Genomic DNA, 18574 nt, shown 5'->3' on the forward strand with positions numbered 1-18574 from the left:
TCAGTCAGGTTGACTAGTTGGTAAGCCAGCAAGCTCTATTTTCAGCAACTATCCTTGACTTTTCAAGTTCCCAACTGGGGGAGAGGGGAGGAGGAAATCTTTTACTTTGCCTCTGATTTCTCTTATGTTCTGCCAAACGTTAACTTCATTTCAGAAAGGGGACTTGAATCTAAGATACTTCTGTGGTAGAGGGAATGGACAAAGCTTAAGAACTTTTGTGTCAATCTAGGGGCGCCTGGGTGGTTCAGTCGTTAAGCATCTGCCTTCGGCTCAGGTCACTATCCCAGGGTCTTTCCTGAGACTGAGCCCCGTATGAGGCTCCCTGCTCGGCAAGAGGCCTGCTTCTCCCTCTCCCACTCCCCCTGCTTGTATTTCCTCTCTTGTGTCTGTCTCTCTCTCAAATAAATATCTTTAAAAAAAAAAAAAAAAGAAAAGAAAGAACTTTTGTATGAACCCAAATGAGAGGAGTAGAACAAATGGTCCTAAGTATGATAACCATAAGGCAAGTTTGCAGCTCAGGACAATCCTAGTTTACGCTTCCTATCCCAGCACTATTATGAACTGGCACCCCTTCATTTCAAGGCATCCTGATTCGAATGATAAATCTTGATGACCCTTTAATTATTATGGCAGTTATTACGACCCAGTTATTATGATGTAACCTCATTAACATGTTTTAGTTTTTATTTAGTTATATTTAGCTAATGAGCTCAAAACATACAATTATGTTGGCAAACCAATTTGTCAACTAGGGTATATCGGTATTTAACTGTACCAAATTGTTATGTGACCACTTCAGAAACAGACAAAATTTTTGTTGCTGTTCCTCACTACCCCTTAACAGATTCTTTTTGATAGCTATCTAGGCTAATATTTGGAACCTCTGCAAATTATTTGCCAACATTTCCCCCTCCTGAAAGTGTTATGACTATACCATTAACTAAAAGGCTGCATCCATCAAGACAACGGTGGGGGGGTGGGGACTGCTTTTAAAAAAGCAATTTGCAGGGGCGCCTGGGTGGCTCAGTGGGTTAAAGCCTCTGCCTTCGGCTCAGGTCATGATCTCGGGGTCCTGGGATCGAGCCCCGCATCGGGCTCTCTGCTCGGCGGAGAGCCTGCTTCCTCCTATCTCTCTCTGCCTGCTTCTCTGCCTACTTGTGATCTCTGTCAAATAAATAAATAAAATCTTAAATAAATAAATAAATAAATAAATAAATAAAAGCAATTTGCAGAAATGCATGCATTAGCCATACCCCAGCACAGACACCATGACAAACCAAGAAAACAGCATGCAAACACACATTTTGAGATTACCTAAAATCCCTCATTCAAACTTCATTTACTGTGCCTTAAGATGGGATTTTTTTTTTAAGCTTATTATTTTTTTAGTAATGGCTACACTCATCCTGGGGCTGAAACTCAGGACCCCAAGATCAAGAGTCGCATGCTCTTCTGAGCCAGCCAGGTGCCCCAAGGTGGGATTGTTCTGGAAGTACAAGGTTTCTTCAGAAAAGCATGAAGATATTTTACCTACTATTTATGATGGATACCAGTCATAAACACCAAGACATATTATTTGAAGTAACTGCTAAAGAAATAGGCACACTCCCAAGGTACTACCTTACTTAGTTACACATAGGTCTTTTGTCAGTGGCTTAGGAAAATAAGAGTACTCGTCTAAAGGTCAGCAGACAAGTTCTGGCTTTGCCATTTACTAGCCTACCAGGCATGTGGCAGAGAAAAAAAAAAAAATCACGACATCTCAAATTCACGTTTCTGAACCATTAAATGGAAGTAACATTATCTAGTTCACAGATACCTGAAATAGGTAAAAATGTCTGTGAAAGTGTTCATGAGTGAAGGTCTATATAAATGCGGCATTAAATAGTTTAAAAATTTAAACTTTAGGGGCGCCTGGGTGGCTCAGTGGGTTAAAGCCACTGCCTTCAGCTCAGGTCATGATCCCAGGGTTCTGGGATCGAGCCCCGAGTCGAGCCCCGAGTCGAGCCCCGCGTTGGGCTCTCTACTCAGAGGAGAGGAGCCTGTTTCCTCCTCTCTCTCTGCCTGCCTCTCTGCCTACTTGTGATCTGTCTGTCAAATAAATAAATAAATAAATAATATTTTAAAATAAATAAATAAATAAATAAAAATCTAAACTTTACCCTACTTCTGTCATTACTGCTTAAATACACAAATGTAAGGTAAAAAGAAAATCTGCTGCAAATTCAGCCTACAAGCCTTTTTTTTAATCATGCTTTCAACTACTTAAAGTATTGATAACTCATTTGTAAAATTCAGTACATTAAGTTACCAGACTGAAAATTCACTTGCTGTACCAGGTTAAAGTCAGGAAATTTTTCCAATATTTCATATTCCCTTGACGAACTATTAGACAATTATGATAAGCCTGCTTGTTTATATAAACTTTCAGTGTGTTTTCTTGTACTTACTGAATCCAAATTTTGCTCAGACTATGTGTTCTACCTCATATAATTCAAGTTGAGGCCTTTTCATATAAAGGTGAAAAGGATACCTAGGCATGTGCACAGTAGTAAGCATTTACTCCCATCATCTCAGATTACAATTTCATTATATTCCATAGTTTGGGAAGCCAACAAAATAAACTGAAATTTGCTCATTACACACAATATTGTATGGAAGTCTAAAGTAGGGGTGCCCAGCTGGCTCAGGTGGTGGACCATGTGACTCTCGATCTTGGGGTCAGTGAGTTCAAGCTCCACAGGTGATGTAGTTTACTTAAAAATTTTTTGAAGTGCTTAAAGAAAAACCCTTCTAAACACAACGGAGCATTTGCTTTAATGAGCAGAGTATCCAATTCAGCTTATGTTTAGGCAGGAGAAAAAATATATACAATAAAGTTAACTCCATTAACTGAAAAAGCAGTAATAAAAATTACTGGCCTAAGTAAAGAATTGACAGCAACCTGTTTTAAACTCATTACTAAAGTTAATTTGCTGGAGTGGAGTGCCTGGGTGGCTCAATTGCGGTTAAGCGTAGGGATCTTGGTTTCGGCTCAGGGTTGTGAGATCAAGCCCTGCACCAGGCTTCTAGATGGCTGTGGAGCCTGCTTAGGAGTCTCTCTCCCCCCTCTCCTTGTACCCCTCCCCCTGATCACACCTTGCTCTCGCTCCCTCTCTAAAACAAATAAATCTATAAAGTTAATTTACTATTTACCCATTTTCCCCATAACATGTATTAAGGAGTTATTTTAAAACATTTCCCCACCTTTCACTGACTACCAAAATAAGCTAGAGATAAGGCTCTGGTGTTTTAAAAGGACAGCTCTCAAGTAAGTAGACTCAAAATAAATGCCTTCCTAGTATCGATGCATTCAGAGAGAGAATGAATAATCAACAGCAACCATCAAAACTTTACTCTTGCCCCACATGGAGCAATCATCACAGGGAAAAGGTAAGAAAAGGACAAAGCCAGCAAATACCTCACAAACCCAAACGTACTTTATGCTGACCCCCTCTAATTTGAAAAACATGAAATCTTCTCTTTTCTTTACCAATGGGGTTTATATATATATGAGAGGGTAAGACTTGGTTAAGGAATGCTAAAAGGTAATAGATTTGACTCATACAGCTACAAATGTTGTAAAAACTATCCCTTAGACTTCAGACTTATTAAGTGATGAGAGGCTAGATTTAATCTTCAAGGTGAACAGTCCCAGCCTATCTGGAACCCACCAGCATCCTTTTCCAGAACACAGCTTAGCTCTTCCTCTAGTACCATTAAATGATCCATATAAATTGATTCCAATTCCCCAGGACATAACTAAATAATGCTACAAATAAGTATTAAGTTCAACAGAGTATGCAAAATAAAAGATACTGCAGCAAACAAGAAAAGCTGATATTTACATCCAAGTACCCAAAACCAAATCATTCAAACTCACTTTTCCTATCTTCCACTCCCACACCACATACTGTTCGGTGGCTAAAACTATGGGAAATTTTAGTCACCACAAACAAAACTGAACTGTTGTACCCAATGAAAGAATGGACACAGGTAGAGGCTGATTCCTGATGACTGTCTTTCTTTTCTTCCCTTCCAAAAAATTCTATCTTGTGCCCGACAGACAGTGGAGTTCTCCCCACCGGGTAGATCCTATTTCCCTCCCACTTTCTATTCTGAAGAAGATACAATTAACGATGTGGCTCTCTCTAAACAGTGCTATGCTGAATAACTAGTAAGGGTTTCATTAAAATTCCTCAACACCCAAATCCAAAACATTACTACTAAACCGTCATTCACTTGGAAGCAACAACCATGAGCTTCCAATTCAGTTTTTAAAACAAATTTAAAAAAAAAAAAAAAGAAGAAACCAACAACAACAACAACAAACCCTTCCTCCACATCCTTTTTGGTTATCATAGCAAGTTGACTCAAAACCTAAATTCTCACAGACCAGAAAGCATTCAAATATAATTTCAGGTTTCCTCCCAAGGAGACTAACAGATTAAGAGAGGAACCCACTGGGGGCATAAGGGGGAAAAAGAAAGAACTTTCACTACCAGCACACCTACATTGTTTCACTTTTAAACACTGAAATAAAGACAAATCCGACCTTGAGCTGTACTTCCCCATCTTATTTTCCTCCCCCTCCCAAGAATCTTGTTCAATACAAAGAGACATTTAAGGATTTAAAAAACAAATTTTAGTGCACTACACTTTTCTTCAATTTGAGTCCCTGGCCTAATTTTCAAATTCCTGAATCCTAATGTATGATACACTGGGACTACCCCTGTGGCTATACACATGACCAACCAGGCATTCAAGGAAAGCAAGGGCCCTACAAAGCATTTTGAAAAGTAAGTGGCTTCAGTAATTCCGAAAAAATCTGAACATCGATGGCACTGGATTCCAACCTTGTCTCACCCTGGAGAGCCTCTGAAGCACAGAAGCCACATTTAAGAATTTTTTTTTTTTTTATAATACTACAGTTTAACAGATATGGGGGTAATTCAAGTACCTAGGTCAAAACTAAAGGTAGTGGGAGGGGGTTAATTTTAAAAAGCAGCCTGAGAATCACTAAAACGGACACAATGGACATTTCGATCAAGTTCTGAAAAAAATGACTAAAGAACCTAGAGGGGCAAAGAAGCAATGAACAAAGAACTGTTCAAAACTGTACACAGAGCCATTTATTTAAAAGAGAAAAAAGAAAATAGGATCTGCCGGGATGCCCTATGTTCAAAATCCAAAAACCCAAGCGTCGGGTGAGTGCCTGGGATAGGTTAAGATCCCCAACGAAGTACAACAAACACGCATTCCAATCCCGGGGAGTGACCAAGATACAATTGCTAAACCTTATTTGAAATAACTTTATTTTCCCACAGGTCTTTCCATTTATCATGATGGTTCGTGTAAATAGGGAAATCAACATTTTTACACACTGGTAAACTGAGACACGGGCATTTGTGGGATTCAGAGTCATGGTCTCCTTGTTCGCTGTTCAAAGCTCTATCTCCTCCAGAACCTCCAGCTAACGGTGCCAGAAAATGATTACAAGAACTTCGAGCTCTCCAGGATAAGGCCAGGAAAGGGTCCGTGAGGTTTTTCTAGACCTCCCCAGAAGAAGGCGAGGTTGAACGGAAAGCCTAAAAAACCCTCAACACAAGGTGTGTCGGCCTACAAAAAGGAAATCCGATCGCAGCATCTCAGCTGGCCTCCGCTCAAGGATGAACTGCAGTGATTCCCACTCTGTCCTTCCCCCACCCTCACCCAAGACTGCCCTCCACCACAAACCCAAAGCAGCCCTCCGCTCGCAAGGATTCTCCTTTGTGAGACTCCACAGCCGCCGCCCCACACTGGGCCTCCGGGGACAAGCCACCGCCCCCACCCGCCATATTTCTGTGAAAGGCGCCCGCGCTGCAGCTCCTGGTGCTACTCTCCCTAATGTGGAGGGTGTTTCTTCCCCCCATCACCCCACCCAATTGTTCTCCACATCCGAAGATGGCCCAGATGCTCCCTTGGGGCTCGCTCGCCGGGAGATAGCACCCGCCATCTCCTCCCCCTCCCCCGCCCCGGGACTCGCCCTCCCCCCCAGCCGCCATTTTACAACCAACTCCTCCACCCTTTCCCCTCGGCCTCCTGGCCCGCGAGTGTGTGTAGCAGAAGACGCCAAAGGGGTCAAATTCCCGGGTCTGGGGCCTCCCGCCGCTCCGGGAGCCCACAGGGCATTTCCTACTTTCCGAATCCACGTCCCCGGCCAAGCTCGGAGACGATGCCGCCATTTTGTCTCCTGCTCCCGGCCTCTGTGGGCGGCGGCAGAGGGTCCGAGAATTCCAGCCCCCTATTGCCCCCCCAACTCACCGTCGTATCGCTCAGCCTGCTCGGCCAGCTTCGCCTGGTACACCAGATCCTCCCGATCATCCATAGCGGCAGCGGCTCCGGCAGGGTCTGCGCGACGGATGGAAGCGGATAGCGTCTCCGACTCTCTCAGCCTCTCGCTCCGTGTCCGGGCAGCAAAAATGGCGGCGCCTCAATCCGGGACTTCCGCCTGCGCACGCGGACAACTGCTCAGCTCTATGGCAACCGCTCCCTGGCAACTGGCGCGGGGGGCGGGTCCGGGAGCTCAGAGCCCGAAGAGGCTGGAACCAGCTAGCCGTCCCTCCTCCGTGGACTCCGAGGGCGTTGGAGGGCTGAGGCGGGAACTGTGACGGCTGGGAGGGAGAGCAGCCCGGAGACAGAGTGGGGGGTGGGGGGAGCTGCCAGGACCAATTCTGAAGAGAGTGAGCGAGGGATCCTGAGTGTGCGGAGGGCCCACGCCTAGACCCGAGGGCAGAGAAAGCTCTAACGGTTTTTGTAATGGCAGGCCTTCCTCACTGAAACCAACTTCTCTACCTAACCCGTTTTCTCAGCCAAGCCCAGTCCTGGGCCTTTTTCACACCCTTTTGACACGGGGTAAAGAGTGGGGGTCTGCTATAAATGGTAAGGGAAGGGGCCTCGCAGTTTTCGCACCTCAACTCACATTAAAGATATTGCAGTCTGCTCCCTTTTAGCCTTCCTTTTCACCCTAGGTCTGCCATGGATAGGAACAAGGAAGTTAGAGAAGTCTAGTCTGGACTGCAAGTTGTGAAAGAGTGGGACCAAGATTAATCGAGATTGAAGAGGCAGAAGTGGGAAAGAACCTGGCCTGTTTTGCTTCCCAATGGATCGCCAGCACCTTGTACCCAATAAAGTATTGGTTGCAAGGCTGGAGCTCACGTTAAAATACAAACCATGTGGTGGGGTGTGCAATAGATGTGGAATAAAAACAAGGTTGGGAGCTCTGGTTGACTTAGTCTTTAGAGCACGCAACTCTCAATCCCGAGTCCTGAGTTCAAGTCCCACATTGGGCGTGGAACCTATTTTTAAAAAAACACCACCACCACCAGGGGGAAAAAAAAAAAAAAACTTAGGTTGGAACCAAATTATGAAGAACCTTAGATGCACCTTATTCTGTGGGCACAAGGGAGTTATGTTTCTATGATTTTGCATGGAGGTTGCCATCATAGATAGACTCTGAAAAGATCAATAAAGATTGCACAGCAGGCCTTGCAGAGCTGCTGCCCCAGAGCCATCTGTGCTACCCAGTGAAGGATAATGCCACCGTGTCCTCCGTCAAGGCTCTAGATGGGGAGCCCTTGGGCCCTCCTCCTTCAAATTGTTTGCAGTCAAAGTTCCAAAGACAGCAGAAAACTTTCGTGCTCTGAGCACTGGGGAGAAAGGATTTGGTTACGAAGATTCCTGCTTTCACGGGATTGTATGCGCCAATGTGATGATTTCACACACCATCAATAGCAATGGTGGCAAGGCCATCTATGGGTAAAAATTTGATGGTGAAAATTTCATCCTGAAGCATATAGATTCTAGCATCTGTGCGTGGCAAATGCAGGACCCAACACAAAGTTTTTCATCTGCACTGCCAAGATTGAGAGATTGGAAGGATGGCAAGCATGTGGTCTTTGGCAAGGTTATTGTGGAAGCCATGGAGAGCCTTGGGTACAGAAATGGCAAGATCAGCACGATGATCACCATTGCTGACTGTGGACAAATCTAACAAATTTGACTTGTGTTTTGACTACCACAACATTCCTTCTGTAGCTCAGGAGAGCACCTCTTCCATGGCCATCTGGTTGAAATATCCTATCTTTGTGCTCTCATTGCAGTTCTATAGATTACATACTTTCTTTACTCCCTTCCAAGTCTAGCTGGATTGCAGAGTTATGTTTATGATTATAAAATAAAAACTATACGAAAAAGATCACACAGTCATGATTAAAGAAGAGATTAAATTATCAGGCTATAATAATACAGGTAAAAGGTAATACGCGGTTGTGGTGAAAATGGGAAGGAAAGGACAAATAGGAATAGTATTGCAGAGAAAAGCTGCAAGAGTTTGTAGCTGGGGGCACCTGGCTGGCTCAGTTGGTAGAGCATGCAGCTCTTGATCTCAGGGTTGTGAGTTTGAGTCCCATTCTGGGTGTAGAGATTACTTAAAAATTAACATCTTAAAAAAAAAATACTTGGGGCGCCTGGGTGTCTCAGTTGGTTAAGCGTCTGCCTTCAGCTCAGGTCATGATCCCAGGGTCCTGGGATTGAGCCCCGCATTGGGCTCCTTGCTCAGCAGAGAGCCTGCTTCTCCCTCTGGCTGCTGTTCCCCCTACTTGTGCTTGCTCGCTCTCTTTCTCTCTCTCTCTTGCTTGCTGTGTGTCAAATCTTTTTTAAAAAATCATGAAACAGGGCGCCTGGGTGGCTCAGTCGTTAAGGGTCTGCCTTCATCTCAGGTCCATGGTCCTGGGTATAGAGTCCTACGTCAGGCGCCCTGCTCAGTGGGGAGCCTGCTTTTTTTCCCCCCGCTCCCACTTCCCCTGCTTGTGTTCCCTCTCTGGCTGTTTTTCTCTGTCAAATAAATAAATAAAATCCTCTGGGGCGCCTGGGTGGCTCAGTGGGTTAAGCCGCTGCCTTCGGCTCAGGTCATGATCCCAGGTCCTGGGTTCAAGCCCCACATCCGGCTTTCTGCTCAGCAGGGAGCCTGCTTCCTCCTCTCTCTCTGCCTGCCTCTCTGCCTACTTGTGATTTCTCTCTGTCAAATAAATAAATAAAATCTTTAAAAAATAAATAAATAAATAAATAAATAAAATCCTCAAAAAAATTAAAAGAAAAGAAAAGAAAAGAAGAATTAATACCAGCATTCCTGGCTGGCTCAATCAGAGGAGCATGAGGCTCTCGATCTCAGGGTTGTGACTTCGAGGCCCACACTGGGTGTAGAGATTACTAAAAAATATTTTTTTTTTAAAAAGTAGTAGAAGAATTGGGGCGCCTGGGTGGCTCAGTGGGTTAAAGCCTCTGCCTTAGGTTCAGGTCATGATCCCAGGGTCCTGGGATTGAGCCCCACATCAGGCTCTCTGCTCAGCGGGGAGCCTGCTTCCTCCTCTCTATCTTTCTCTGCCTGCCTCTCCACCTACTTGTGATCTCTCTCTCTGTCAAATAAATAAATAAAATCTTAAAAAAAAAAAGTAGTAGAAGAATTAACACCAAACATTCTTAAACTCTTCCAAAAAACAGCTGAAAGAACACATCCTACCTCATTTTGTTACATCAGCTTTACCTGGCCCTCTAACACCAAAGCTGGACAAAGACATGACAAGAAAACTGCAGGTCAATATCTTTTATGAATAGCTGCAAAAATCTTCATCAAAATCGGGCACCTGGGTGGCTCAGTTGGTTGAGCGACTGCCTTCAGCTCAGGTCATGATCCCGGATTTCCGGGATCGAGTCCCGCATCGGGCTCCCAGCAACTTGGGGAGTCTGCTTCTCCCTCTGACCTTCTCCTCTCTCATGCTCTCTCTCACTCATTCTCTTTCAATAAATAAAATCTTTAAAATAAGATCTTCATCAAAATAATAGCAAACTAAATACAGCAACATAGAAGAGCGCCTGGGTGGCTCAATGGGGTAAGCATCTGAATCTTGATTTTGGCTCTGGTCATGATCTCAGGGTGTTTCGATCAAGCCCTGCCTCTGGCTCCGTGCCCAGCAAGGAGTCTATTTGGGATTCTCTCTCTCCCTCTCCCTCAGCCCCTCCCCCTGTTGGTTCTCTAAATAAATAAATAAATAAATAAAATCTATTTAAAAAGTAAAATCTTCAAATAAATCAATAAATTCAGTAACATAGTAAAAGTATTATACAACATGACCAAGTGGGAGCTAACCAGAAATGCAAAGATGTTTTAAGAAAATCAATGTAATGAATATCTTACATTAATAGAATGAAGGGGTAAAAATAACATGATCAGCTCTACTGATACCAAAAAAAGTACTTAACAGGGTGCCTGGCTGACTCAGTTGGTAGAACATGTGACTTTTCATCTCAGGTTCGTAAGTTTGAACCCCAAGCTTGGTATAGAGATTACTTTAAAAAATAAAATCTTTTTTTAAAAGATTTTACTTATTTATTTGACAGACAGAGATCATAAGTAGGCAGAGAGGCAGGCAGAGAGAGAGGAGGAAGCAGGCTCCCCGCTGAGCAGAGAGCCCGATGTGGGGCTCGATCCCAGGACCCTGGGATCATGACCTGAACCTAAGGCAGAGGCTTTAACCCACTGAGCCACCCAGGCACCCCCAAAAATAAAATAAAATCTTTAAAAACAATGACCTTTCATGGTAATAAACTAGGAATAGGAGGGAACTTCCTCAACATAAAAAAGGCCATATATGAAAAACCCGCAGCTAACAGCATACTCAGTGGTGAAAGACCATGAACGAGATAAAGTCCTCCCTTTCCCCAGCGACTCAGTATAGTACTGGAAGATTTAGCCAGAGAATTTAGGAAATACAAAGATTTAAAAGGCACTCAGACTATAAAGGAAGACGTAAAATGATTTCTGTTTGCAGACTTGGCCTTATAAGTAGAAAACCCTAAAGGTTCCAACAAAACAAAACAAAACAAAACAAAAACTGCTGGAACTTTTTTTTTTTAAGATTTTATTTATTTCGCAGAGGGGCGCCTGGGTGGCTTAGTGGGTTAAAGCCTCTGCCTTCGGCTCAGGTCATGATAACAGGGTCTTGGAATCGAGCCCCACATCGGGCTCTCTGCTCAGCAGGGAGCCTGCTTCCTCCTCTCTCTCTCTCTCTGCCTGCCTCTCTGCCTACTTGTAATCTCTGTCTGTCAAATAAATAAATAAAATCTTAAAAAAATATATTTTTATTTATTTGGCGGAGGGGAAGAGGGGGAGAGAGAGAGAGAGAACACAAGCCCAGAGAGTGGCAGGCAGAGGGAGAGGAGAAGTGGTCTCTCCACTGAACAGAGAGTTTAGGAATGCCTCGATGGCTCAGTTGGTTGAGCAGCTGCCTTTGGCTCCCATCATGATCCGGGATCCTGGGATCGAGCTCTGCATGGGACTGCCTGCTCCTTGGGCAGACTGCTTCTCTCTGTCCCGCTGCCCCTCCCCTGCATGTGTGTGCTCTCTCAATCGCAAATAAATAAATAAATAAATAAATAAATAAATAAATAAAATATTTTAAAAACCAAAAAACTGGGACGCCTGGTTGGCTCAGTCAGTTAAGCGGCTGCCTTCGGCTCAGGTCATGATCCCAGAGTCCTGGAATTGAGTCCCACATCGGGCTCCTTGCTCAGCAGAAAGCCTGCTTCTGCCTGTTCTGCCTGCTGCTCCCCCTGCTTGTGCTCTCTCTCTCTCTTTGACAAATAAATAAATAAAATATTTTTAAAAAACAGCCCAATGCGGAACTCAAACCTAGGACTCTGGGATCATAACCTGAGTTGAAGACAGACACTCAACCAATTGAGCCACCCAGCCATCCCTGTTTGAACTTTTTTTTTTTTTAAGATTTTATTTATTTATTTGACAGAGAGAAACATAGTGAAAAAGGGAACACAAACAGGGGGAGTGGGAGAGGGAGAAGGAGGCTCCCCACTTAGCAGGGAGCCCAATGCGGGGCTCAATCCCAGGACCCTGGGATCATGACCTGAGCTGAAGGCAGACGCCTAATGACTAAGCCACCCTAAACTAACTCAGTAAAGTTGAAGGATACAAAATCAACACACAAATTCAGTTGTATTTTTTAATGACTTTTAATTAGAAACTTTCAAATTTTTTAATTTAAAAAATTTTTGTTTTTAAGCTCCACAGCCAACATGGGTCTTGAACTTATAAACCTGAGATCAAGAGTCACATGCCCTGCCAACTGAGCTTGCCAAATGCCCCCAAATTTTTAATTTTTTATATACTTCCACAGAGGTAGGCGGGGGTGGGGGGGGAGCAGGCTCCCCACTGAGCAGAGAGCCCGATGTGGGGCTCCATCCCAGGACCCTGGGATCATGACCTGAGCAGAAGGCAGAGGCTTTAATCCACTGAGCCACCCAGGCGCCCCGCATATGTTATTTTTATAATGAAAAAAAAAAAAAAAAAAAAACTAACAGCTACAACAAACTATTTTTCTAGTTTCTTTTAATGTCTGTACCTTCAAGACTGCTTCTTTCTCATTTTCAATTCCTGAGAATGACAATGGCACTTTGTGTGACGCCCACTGAATCTCTAATTTACCCAGTTCTTGGATTTTTTTCTGACAATGTATTAGAGTTCAATATAAAGTATTAAGACAAAAAATCAGTTGTATTTTTGTATAGTAGTGAATGGACAGTACAAAACAATTCAAATGAATAGCCAGGTACTCTGGAAGATTCAAGATTGCTAAGACAACAATACTACAGATTTGATGCAATCTCTACCAAAATCCCAAGGCTCCCCCCCACTCCGGAAATGAAGTAAAGTGGCTGAATTTGCTGACCCCTAGAAATCCTTTCCAGCTCAATCAAAAACAATACAACGATTAAGGTCATGGGTTCTGTTCTCAGACTCCTTGGGTTCCGTGGCTCCTATAACCCGTGCAAGGGAAGCAAATTACTCAACTTCTTTAAGCCTCTGTTTTCTTATCTATAAAATGGAAATGATATTTTCCTCATACAAATGAGACTTGAAAGGGAGATTGTACGAAAAGAACCTGATACTCAATGAAGGTTAGCTACATTTATTAATGTCTCTATGGTTCAAGCCTGAGCGAGGATCAGAAGTTAGTGTCATAAAAAATGAATGAGGGGTGCCTGGGTGGCTCAGTAGGTTAAGCACCTGCCTTTGACTCAGGTCATGATCTCAGGGTCCTGGGATCAAGCCCCACATCGGGCTCCCTGTGCAGCAGGGAGCCTGCTTCTCCCTCTCCCTCTGCCTGCTGCTCCCCCTCCTTGAGCTCGCTCTCTCTCTCTCTCTCTCTCTCTCCCCCTCTCTCTGTCAACAACAACAACAAAACCTAAATAAAAATAAATGAAAATTAAAAACCAATGAGAAGAGTTCAAAAACTAGGAGGTTGTCAGCCATATTAAATTCTGCAGAGACATCAAGATAAGCCACGATGAAAAGCCATTGGAAATAGCAATTAGGTCACGAACAACCTTCAAGAGCAGTTTTGAAGGGATGTTGGAGGCCAGAATGTCTTTGACTGAAGCGCAAAGGAGGCAAGAAAGTGGGAACGGTAAGTATGGAGTTCTCTTGAGAAGAATAACAGTGACGAGGTAGAGAGTGGTCATTTCAGAGAAATGAGTGGCCAACACGGGTGGCCAAGCTGGCCCATGTTTTCATAAAGCGTACCTCAGCCTCCAAAGCCAGCTTTGCTGCCATGATGATGACAGGGCTGCCACGGACATGCAGAGATTTGAGGTGACCTCCTTTCAACCACTTGGTATTCTCTCCTGAACAGTGTCTCCTGAGACCGGCCGAGATCTGTCTGAAGGTGCCTCTCTTCCCAAGAAACTGCTGAGAAGGAAGAAATCTTAAACCGAGATTGATTCTCTGACTGTACTGCCTGTCCTCTCAACAAACAGAACACAAGGGACAGAAATAATTGATAGGGCAACAAAAATATAAACAGAAACATTTTTAAAAATTTTAATACCCCCCCGGGGCGCCTGGGTGGCTCAGTCAGTTAAGCATCTGCCTTCAGCTCAGGTCATGATCCCGGGGTTCTGGGATCAAGGATTGCATCAGGCTCTCTGCTCAGCAGGAGACCTGCTTCTCCCTCCCCTACTCCCCCTACTTCTGTTCCCACTCTCACTGTGTCTCTGTCAAATAAATAAATAAAATCTTTTAAAAAATGTTTTTAATCTCCATATAGTTAACACACAGTATTACCTTATTTTCTGGTGTGCAATATGGTGATTCGACAACTCTATGCATTACTCAGTGCTCATTGTGGTAAGTTAATCCATAATCCCCATCACCTAGTCCACCCCTTCCACCTCCCCTCTGCTAACCCTCAGTTTGTTCTCTACAGCGAAGAGTGTTTTGGAGCCACCCATCCAGCTCTTGATCTCAGCTCAGGGCTTGGTCTCAGGGCTGCGAGTTTCAAAAAACTCACAGAGTTGTTTTTTTTTTTTTTAAGAGCCTATGTAAAAAAGAAAAAAAAAAGGGAGTTTTCGTTTTGTTTTTTTTTTTTTTTTAAGATTTCATTTATTCGCTTGAGAGAGAGAGAGAACATGAGAAGGGAGAGGGTCAGAGGGAGAAGCAGACTCCCTGCCAAGCAGGGAGCCCGATGCAGGACTCGATCCCAGGATTCCAGGATCATGACCTGAGCCGAAGGCAGTCGCCCAACCAACTGAGCCACCCAGGTCCCTCATTTTGTTTTATTTTTAGGAGAGAGAGAGATTGCATACATGATCGGGTTGGGGGGCTGGGTGTGTCAGAAGCAGAGGGAGAGAGAGAATCTTAAGATGGCTCACCGTGCAACGTGGAGCCCAATACAAGACTCCATCTCATGACCCTGAGATCATGACCCGAGCCAAAATCAAGAATCGGATCTTTAATTGACTAAACCATCCAGGCACCCTTACTTGTTTCGTTTCTTTTTTTTTTTTTTAAGATTTTATTTATTTATTTGACAGAGAGAGAGCACAAGTAGGCAGAGCAGCAGGCAGAGAGGGGGGCGGGAAATAGGCTCCCCACCAAGCAGAGAGGCTGATGCGGGGCTCGATCCCAGGACCCTGAGATCATGACCTGAGCCAAAGGCAGAGATTCAACCCGCTGAGCCACCCAGGTCCCCCACTTATTTTATTTCTTAAATTACAGATATGAGTGAGATCATAAGGTATTTGTCTTTCTCTAATTGTTTATTTTACTTTGCATTATATTCTCTAGATCCATTCATATTGTTGCAAATGGCAAGATTTCATTCTTTTTTATGGCTAAATAATATTCTATTGTGTATATATGTACCACATCTTCTTAGTCCATTCATCTATTGGTGGACACTTGGATTGCTTCCATAGTTTGGGTATTGCAAATAATGTTGCAATAAAAATAAGTGTGCAGGGGCGCCTAGGTGGATCAGTGGGTTAAGCCTCTGCCTTCAGCTCAGGTCATGATCCCGGGGTCCTGGGATCGAGCCCCACATTGGGCTCTCGCCTCTGCAGGGAGTCTGCTTCCTCCTCTCTCTCTCTCTGCCTGCCTTTCTGCCTACTTGTGATCTCTTGTCTGTCAAATAAATAAATATTTAAAAAAAAATAAGTATGCATATATCTTCTTTAAAAATATTTTGGGGCACCTGGGTGGCTCAGTGGGTTAACCCTTTGCCTTCAGCTCAGATCATAATCTCAGGGTCCTGGGATCAAGCCCCACATCGGGCTCTCTGCTCAGCAGGGAGACTGCTTCTCCCCTCCCCCGTCTGCCTCTCTGCCTACTTGTGATCTCTGTTAAATAAACAAAATATTTAAAAATATTTTATATATTTCTTGCAAGAGAGTGTGAGCGAGCAAAGGAGAATGAGGGAGTGGGGGAGGGGGAGAGGAAGAAGCAGACTCCCCACTGAGCAGAAATCCTGATTCGGAACTCAATCCCAGGACACTGGGATCATGACCTGAACCGAAGGCAGACATGTAACCGACTGAGGCACACAGGTGCCCTGCATATATCTTTTTTAATTAGTGTTTTGATGTTCTTTGGGTAAATACCTAGTATTGGAATTACTAGATTTCATGGTAGTTCTAATTTTAGGTTTTTTGAGGAAGATCCATACTGTTTTTCACAGTGGCTGCACCAGTTTGCAGTCCCAAAAGTGTAAGAGGGTTCCTTTTTCTCCACATCCTTGCCAACACTCGTTGTTTCTTGTGTTTTTGATTTTGGGCATTCTCACAGTTGTGAGGTGATATTTCATTGTGGTTTTGATCTGAATTTCTATGATGAGTGATGTTGAACATCTTGTCATGTATCTGTTGGCCATCTGTCTTCTTTGGAGAAATGTCTGTTCATGTCTTGTGCCCATTTTTTAATTGGATTATTTGGGGGGTTTTTTGGTGTTGGGTTGTATAAGTTATTTATATATTTTGGATACTAAGCCTTTATTGGATATGTCATTTGCAAATAACTTCTCCCATTCAGTAGATTGTTTTTTCATTTTGATGGTTGGTGCTTGTGCACGAGCTTTTCATTTTGACATAACCCCAATAGTTTATTTTTGCTTTTATTTCCCTTACTTCAGTAGACATATCTAGAACATTGATGCTATGGCCGATGTCAGATAAATTACCACGTATGCTCTCTTACTAGGACTTTTCTAATTTTAGGTCTCACATTTAGTTCCTTTATCCACAATGGATTTTTTTTTAAGATTTATTTATTTATTTGACAGACAGAGATCAAAAGTAGGCAGAGAGGCAGGCAGAGAGAAAGAGAGAGGGAAGCAGGCTCCCTGCTGAGCAGGGAGCCCGATGCGGGGCTCCATCCCAGGACCCTCGGATCATGACCTGAGCCGAAGGCAGAGGCTTAACCCACTGAGCCACCCAGGCACCCTGGCATTTTTTCTTAAAGATTTTATTTATTTGACAAAGAGATAGCAAGAAAGGAAACAGAGGGAGGAGGGTGGGAGAGGGGGAAGCAGGCTCCCGCTGAGCAGGGAGCCCAATGCGGGGCTCGATCCCAGGACCCTGGGATCATGACCTGAGCCAAAGGCAGAAGGTTAACGACTGAGACACCCAGGTGCCTCATTTTTAGATTTTTTTTTCAAGTTTTATTTATTTAAGTAATCACTATACCCAATGTCAGGCTTAAAACTCACAACCCCGGCCCTCTCTGTCTCCTCGGCCCTGGGAGCAGCTCTCCTGCCGCAGCCCCTCATTCCCTGAAAATGTACGCCTGTGCAAAGTTCGTCTCCACCCCGTTCTTGGTCAGGAGCACCTCTCAGCTGTTGAGCCGATCACTGTCTGCAGTGGTGCTAAAACCACCCAAGACACTGACAGATGAGGCACCTTATAAAGGGCCTCAGCATCTTGTCAGCCCCACGTCCCCTGACCTCACTTATTCCTAGCCAAAGCCTCCAAACCAGTGCCATTTCAAGGGACATCGATACAGCAGCCAAGTTCATTGGGGCTGGGGCTGCCACAGTAGGGGTGGCTGGCTCTGGGGCTGGAATTGGGACTGTGTTTGGGAGCCTCATCATTGGTTATGCCAGGAATCCCTCTCTGAAGCAACAGCTCTTCTCCTACGCCATTCTGGGCTTTGCCCTCTCGGAGGCCATGGGGCTCTTTTGCCTGATGGTGGCCTTTCTCATCCTCTTCGCCATGTGAAGGAGCCGTCTCCACCTCCCATAGGTCTTTCTCCCGTGTCTCGTCTGCCCTGTATAATCCTTTTCCTATACCTTCCCAGGCAGCCTGGGGAAAGTGGTTGGCTCAGGGTTTGACAGAGGGAAGACAAATAAATACTGTATTAATAAGAAAAAAAAAAAAAAACTCACCACCCCAAGATCAAGAGTCACACACTGCTGTGACTAAGCCGGTTGGGTGCCCCCATTTTTGGATTTATTTTTGTGTGTGGTATAAGAAAGTGATCCGGTTTCATTCTTTCGCACGTTGCTCCGGTTTCCCCGACACCATTTGTTGAGAAGACTGTCTTTTTCCCATTGTATATTCCTGCCTCCTTTGTCAAAGATTAAATGACCGTATAATTGTGGATTTATTACTGGGCCCTCTATTCTGTTCCATTGATCTATGTGTCTATTTTTATGCCCCACCATACTGTTTTGATTACTACAGCTTTGTAGGGTGTCTTGAAATCTGGGATTGTGATACCTACAGCTTTGTTTTTCTTTTTCAAGACTGCTTTGGCTCTTTAGAGTCTTTTGTGGTTCCATACAAATTTTAGGATTATTCTAGTTCTGAGATGCCTGGGTGGCTCAGTCAGTTAAGCATCTGCCTTCAGCTCAGGTCATGATCCCAGGGTCCTGGGATCAAGTTCCACATGAGGCTCCCTGCTCAGGGGGGAGCCTGCTTTTGCCTCTACCTGCCACTCCCCCTGCTTGTATTCTCTCTCTCTAATAAATAAAATATTTTTAAAAATTTCAGGGGCACCTGGGTGGCTCAGTGGGTTAAAGCCTCTGCCTTCGGCTCAGGTCATGATCCGAGGGTCCTGGGATCGAGCCCCCCATCGGGCTCCCTGCTCAGCAGGGAGCCTGCTTCCCTTTCTCTTTCTCTCTGCCTGCCTCTCTGCCTACTTTTGATCTCT

The 18574-nt window shown here is 44.3% G+C and overlaps 1 protein-coding gene and 1 pseudogene across 2 annotated transcripts in view; one reads left to right on the forward strand and one right to left on the reverse strand.

Moving 5' to 3' along the window:
- Nucleotides 1-6529, reverse strand: part of YWHAE (tyrosine 3-monooxygenase/tryptophan 5-monooxygenase activation protein epsilon) — a 62123-nt gene extending 55594 nt beyond the window's left edge. For both annotated transcript variants that reach the window (XM_047706898.1, XM_047706899.1), the window contains exon 1: nt 6343-6529. In XM_047706898.1, the coding sequence (XP_047562854.1) occupies nt 6343-6406 (64 nt within the window). In that variant the 5' untranslated portion in view covers nt 6407-6529. The remainder of the gene's footprint in view (nt 1-6342) is intronic.
- Nucleotides 6530-17135: 10606 nt separating this feature from the next.
- Nucleotides 17136-17802, forward strand: LOC125087040 (ATP synthase F(0) complex subunit C2, mitochondrial-like; annotated as a pseudogene).
- Nucleotides 17803-18574: the final 772 nt, after the last annotated feature.

Source organism: Lutra lutra, chromosome 16 (genome assembly GCF_902655055.1).
Source record: "Lutra lutra chromosome 16, mLutLut1.2, whole genome shotgun sequence".
NCBI classification, from domain to species: domain Eukaryota; kingdom Metazoa; phylum Chordata; class Mammalia; order Carnivora; family Mustelidae; genus Lutra; species Lutra lutra.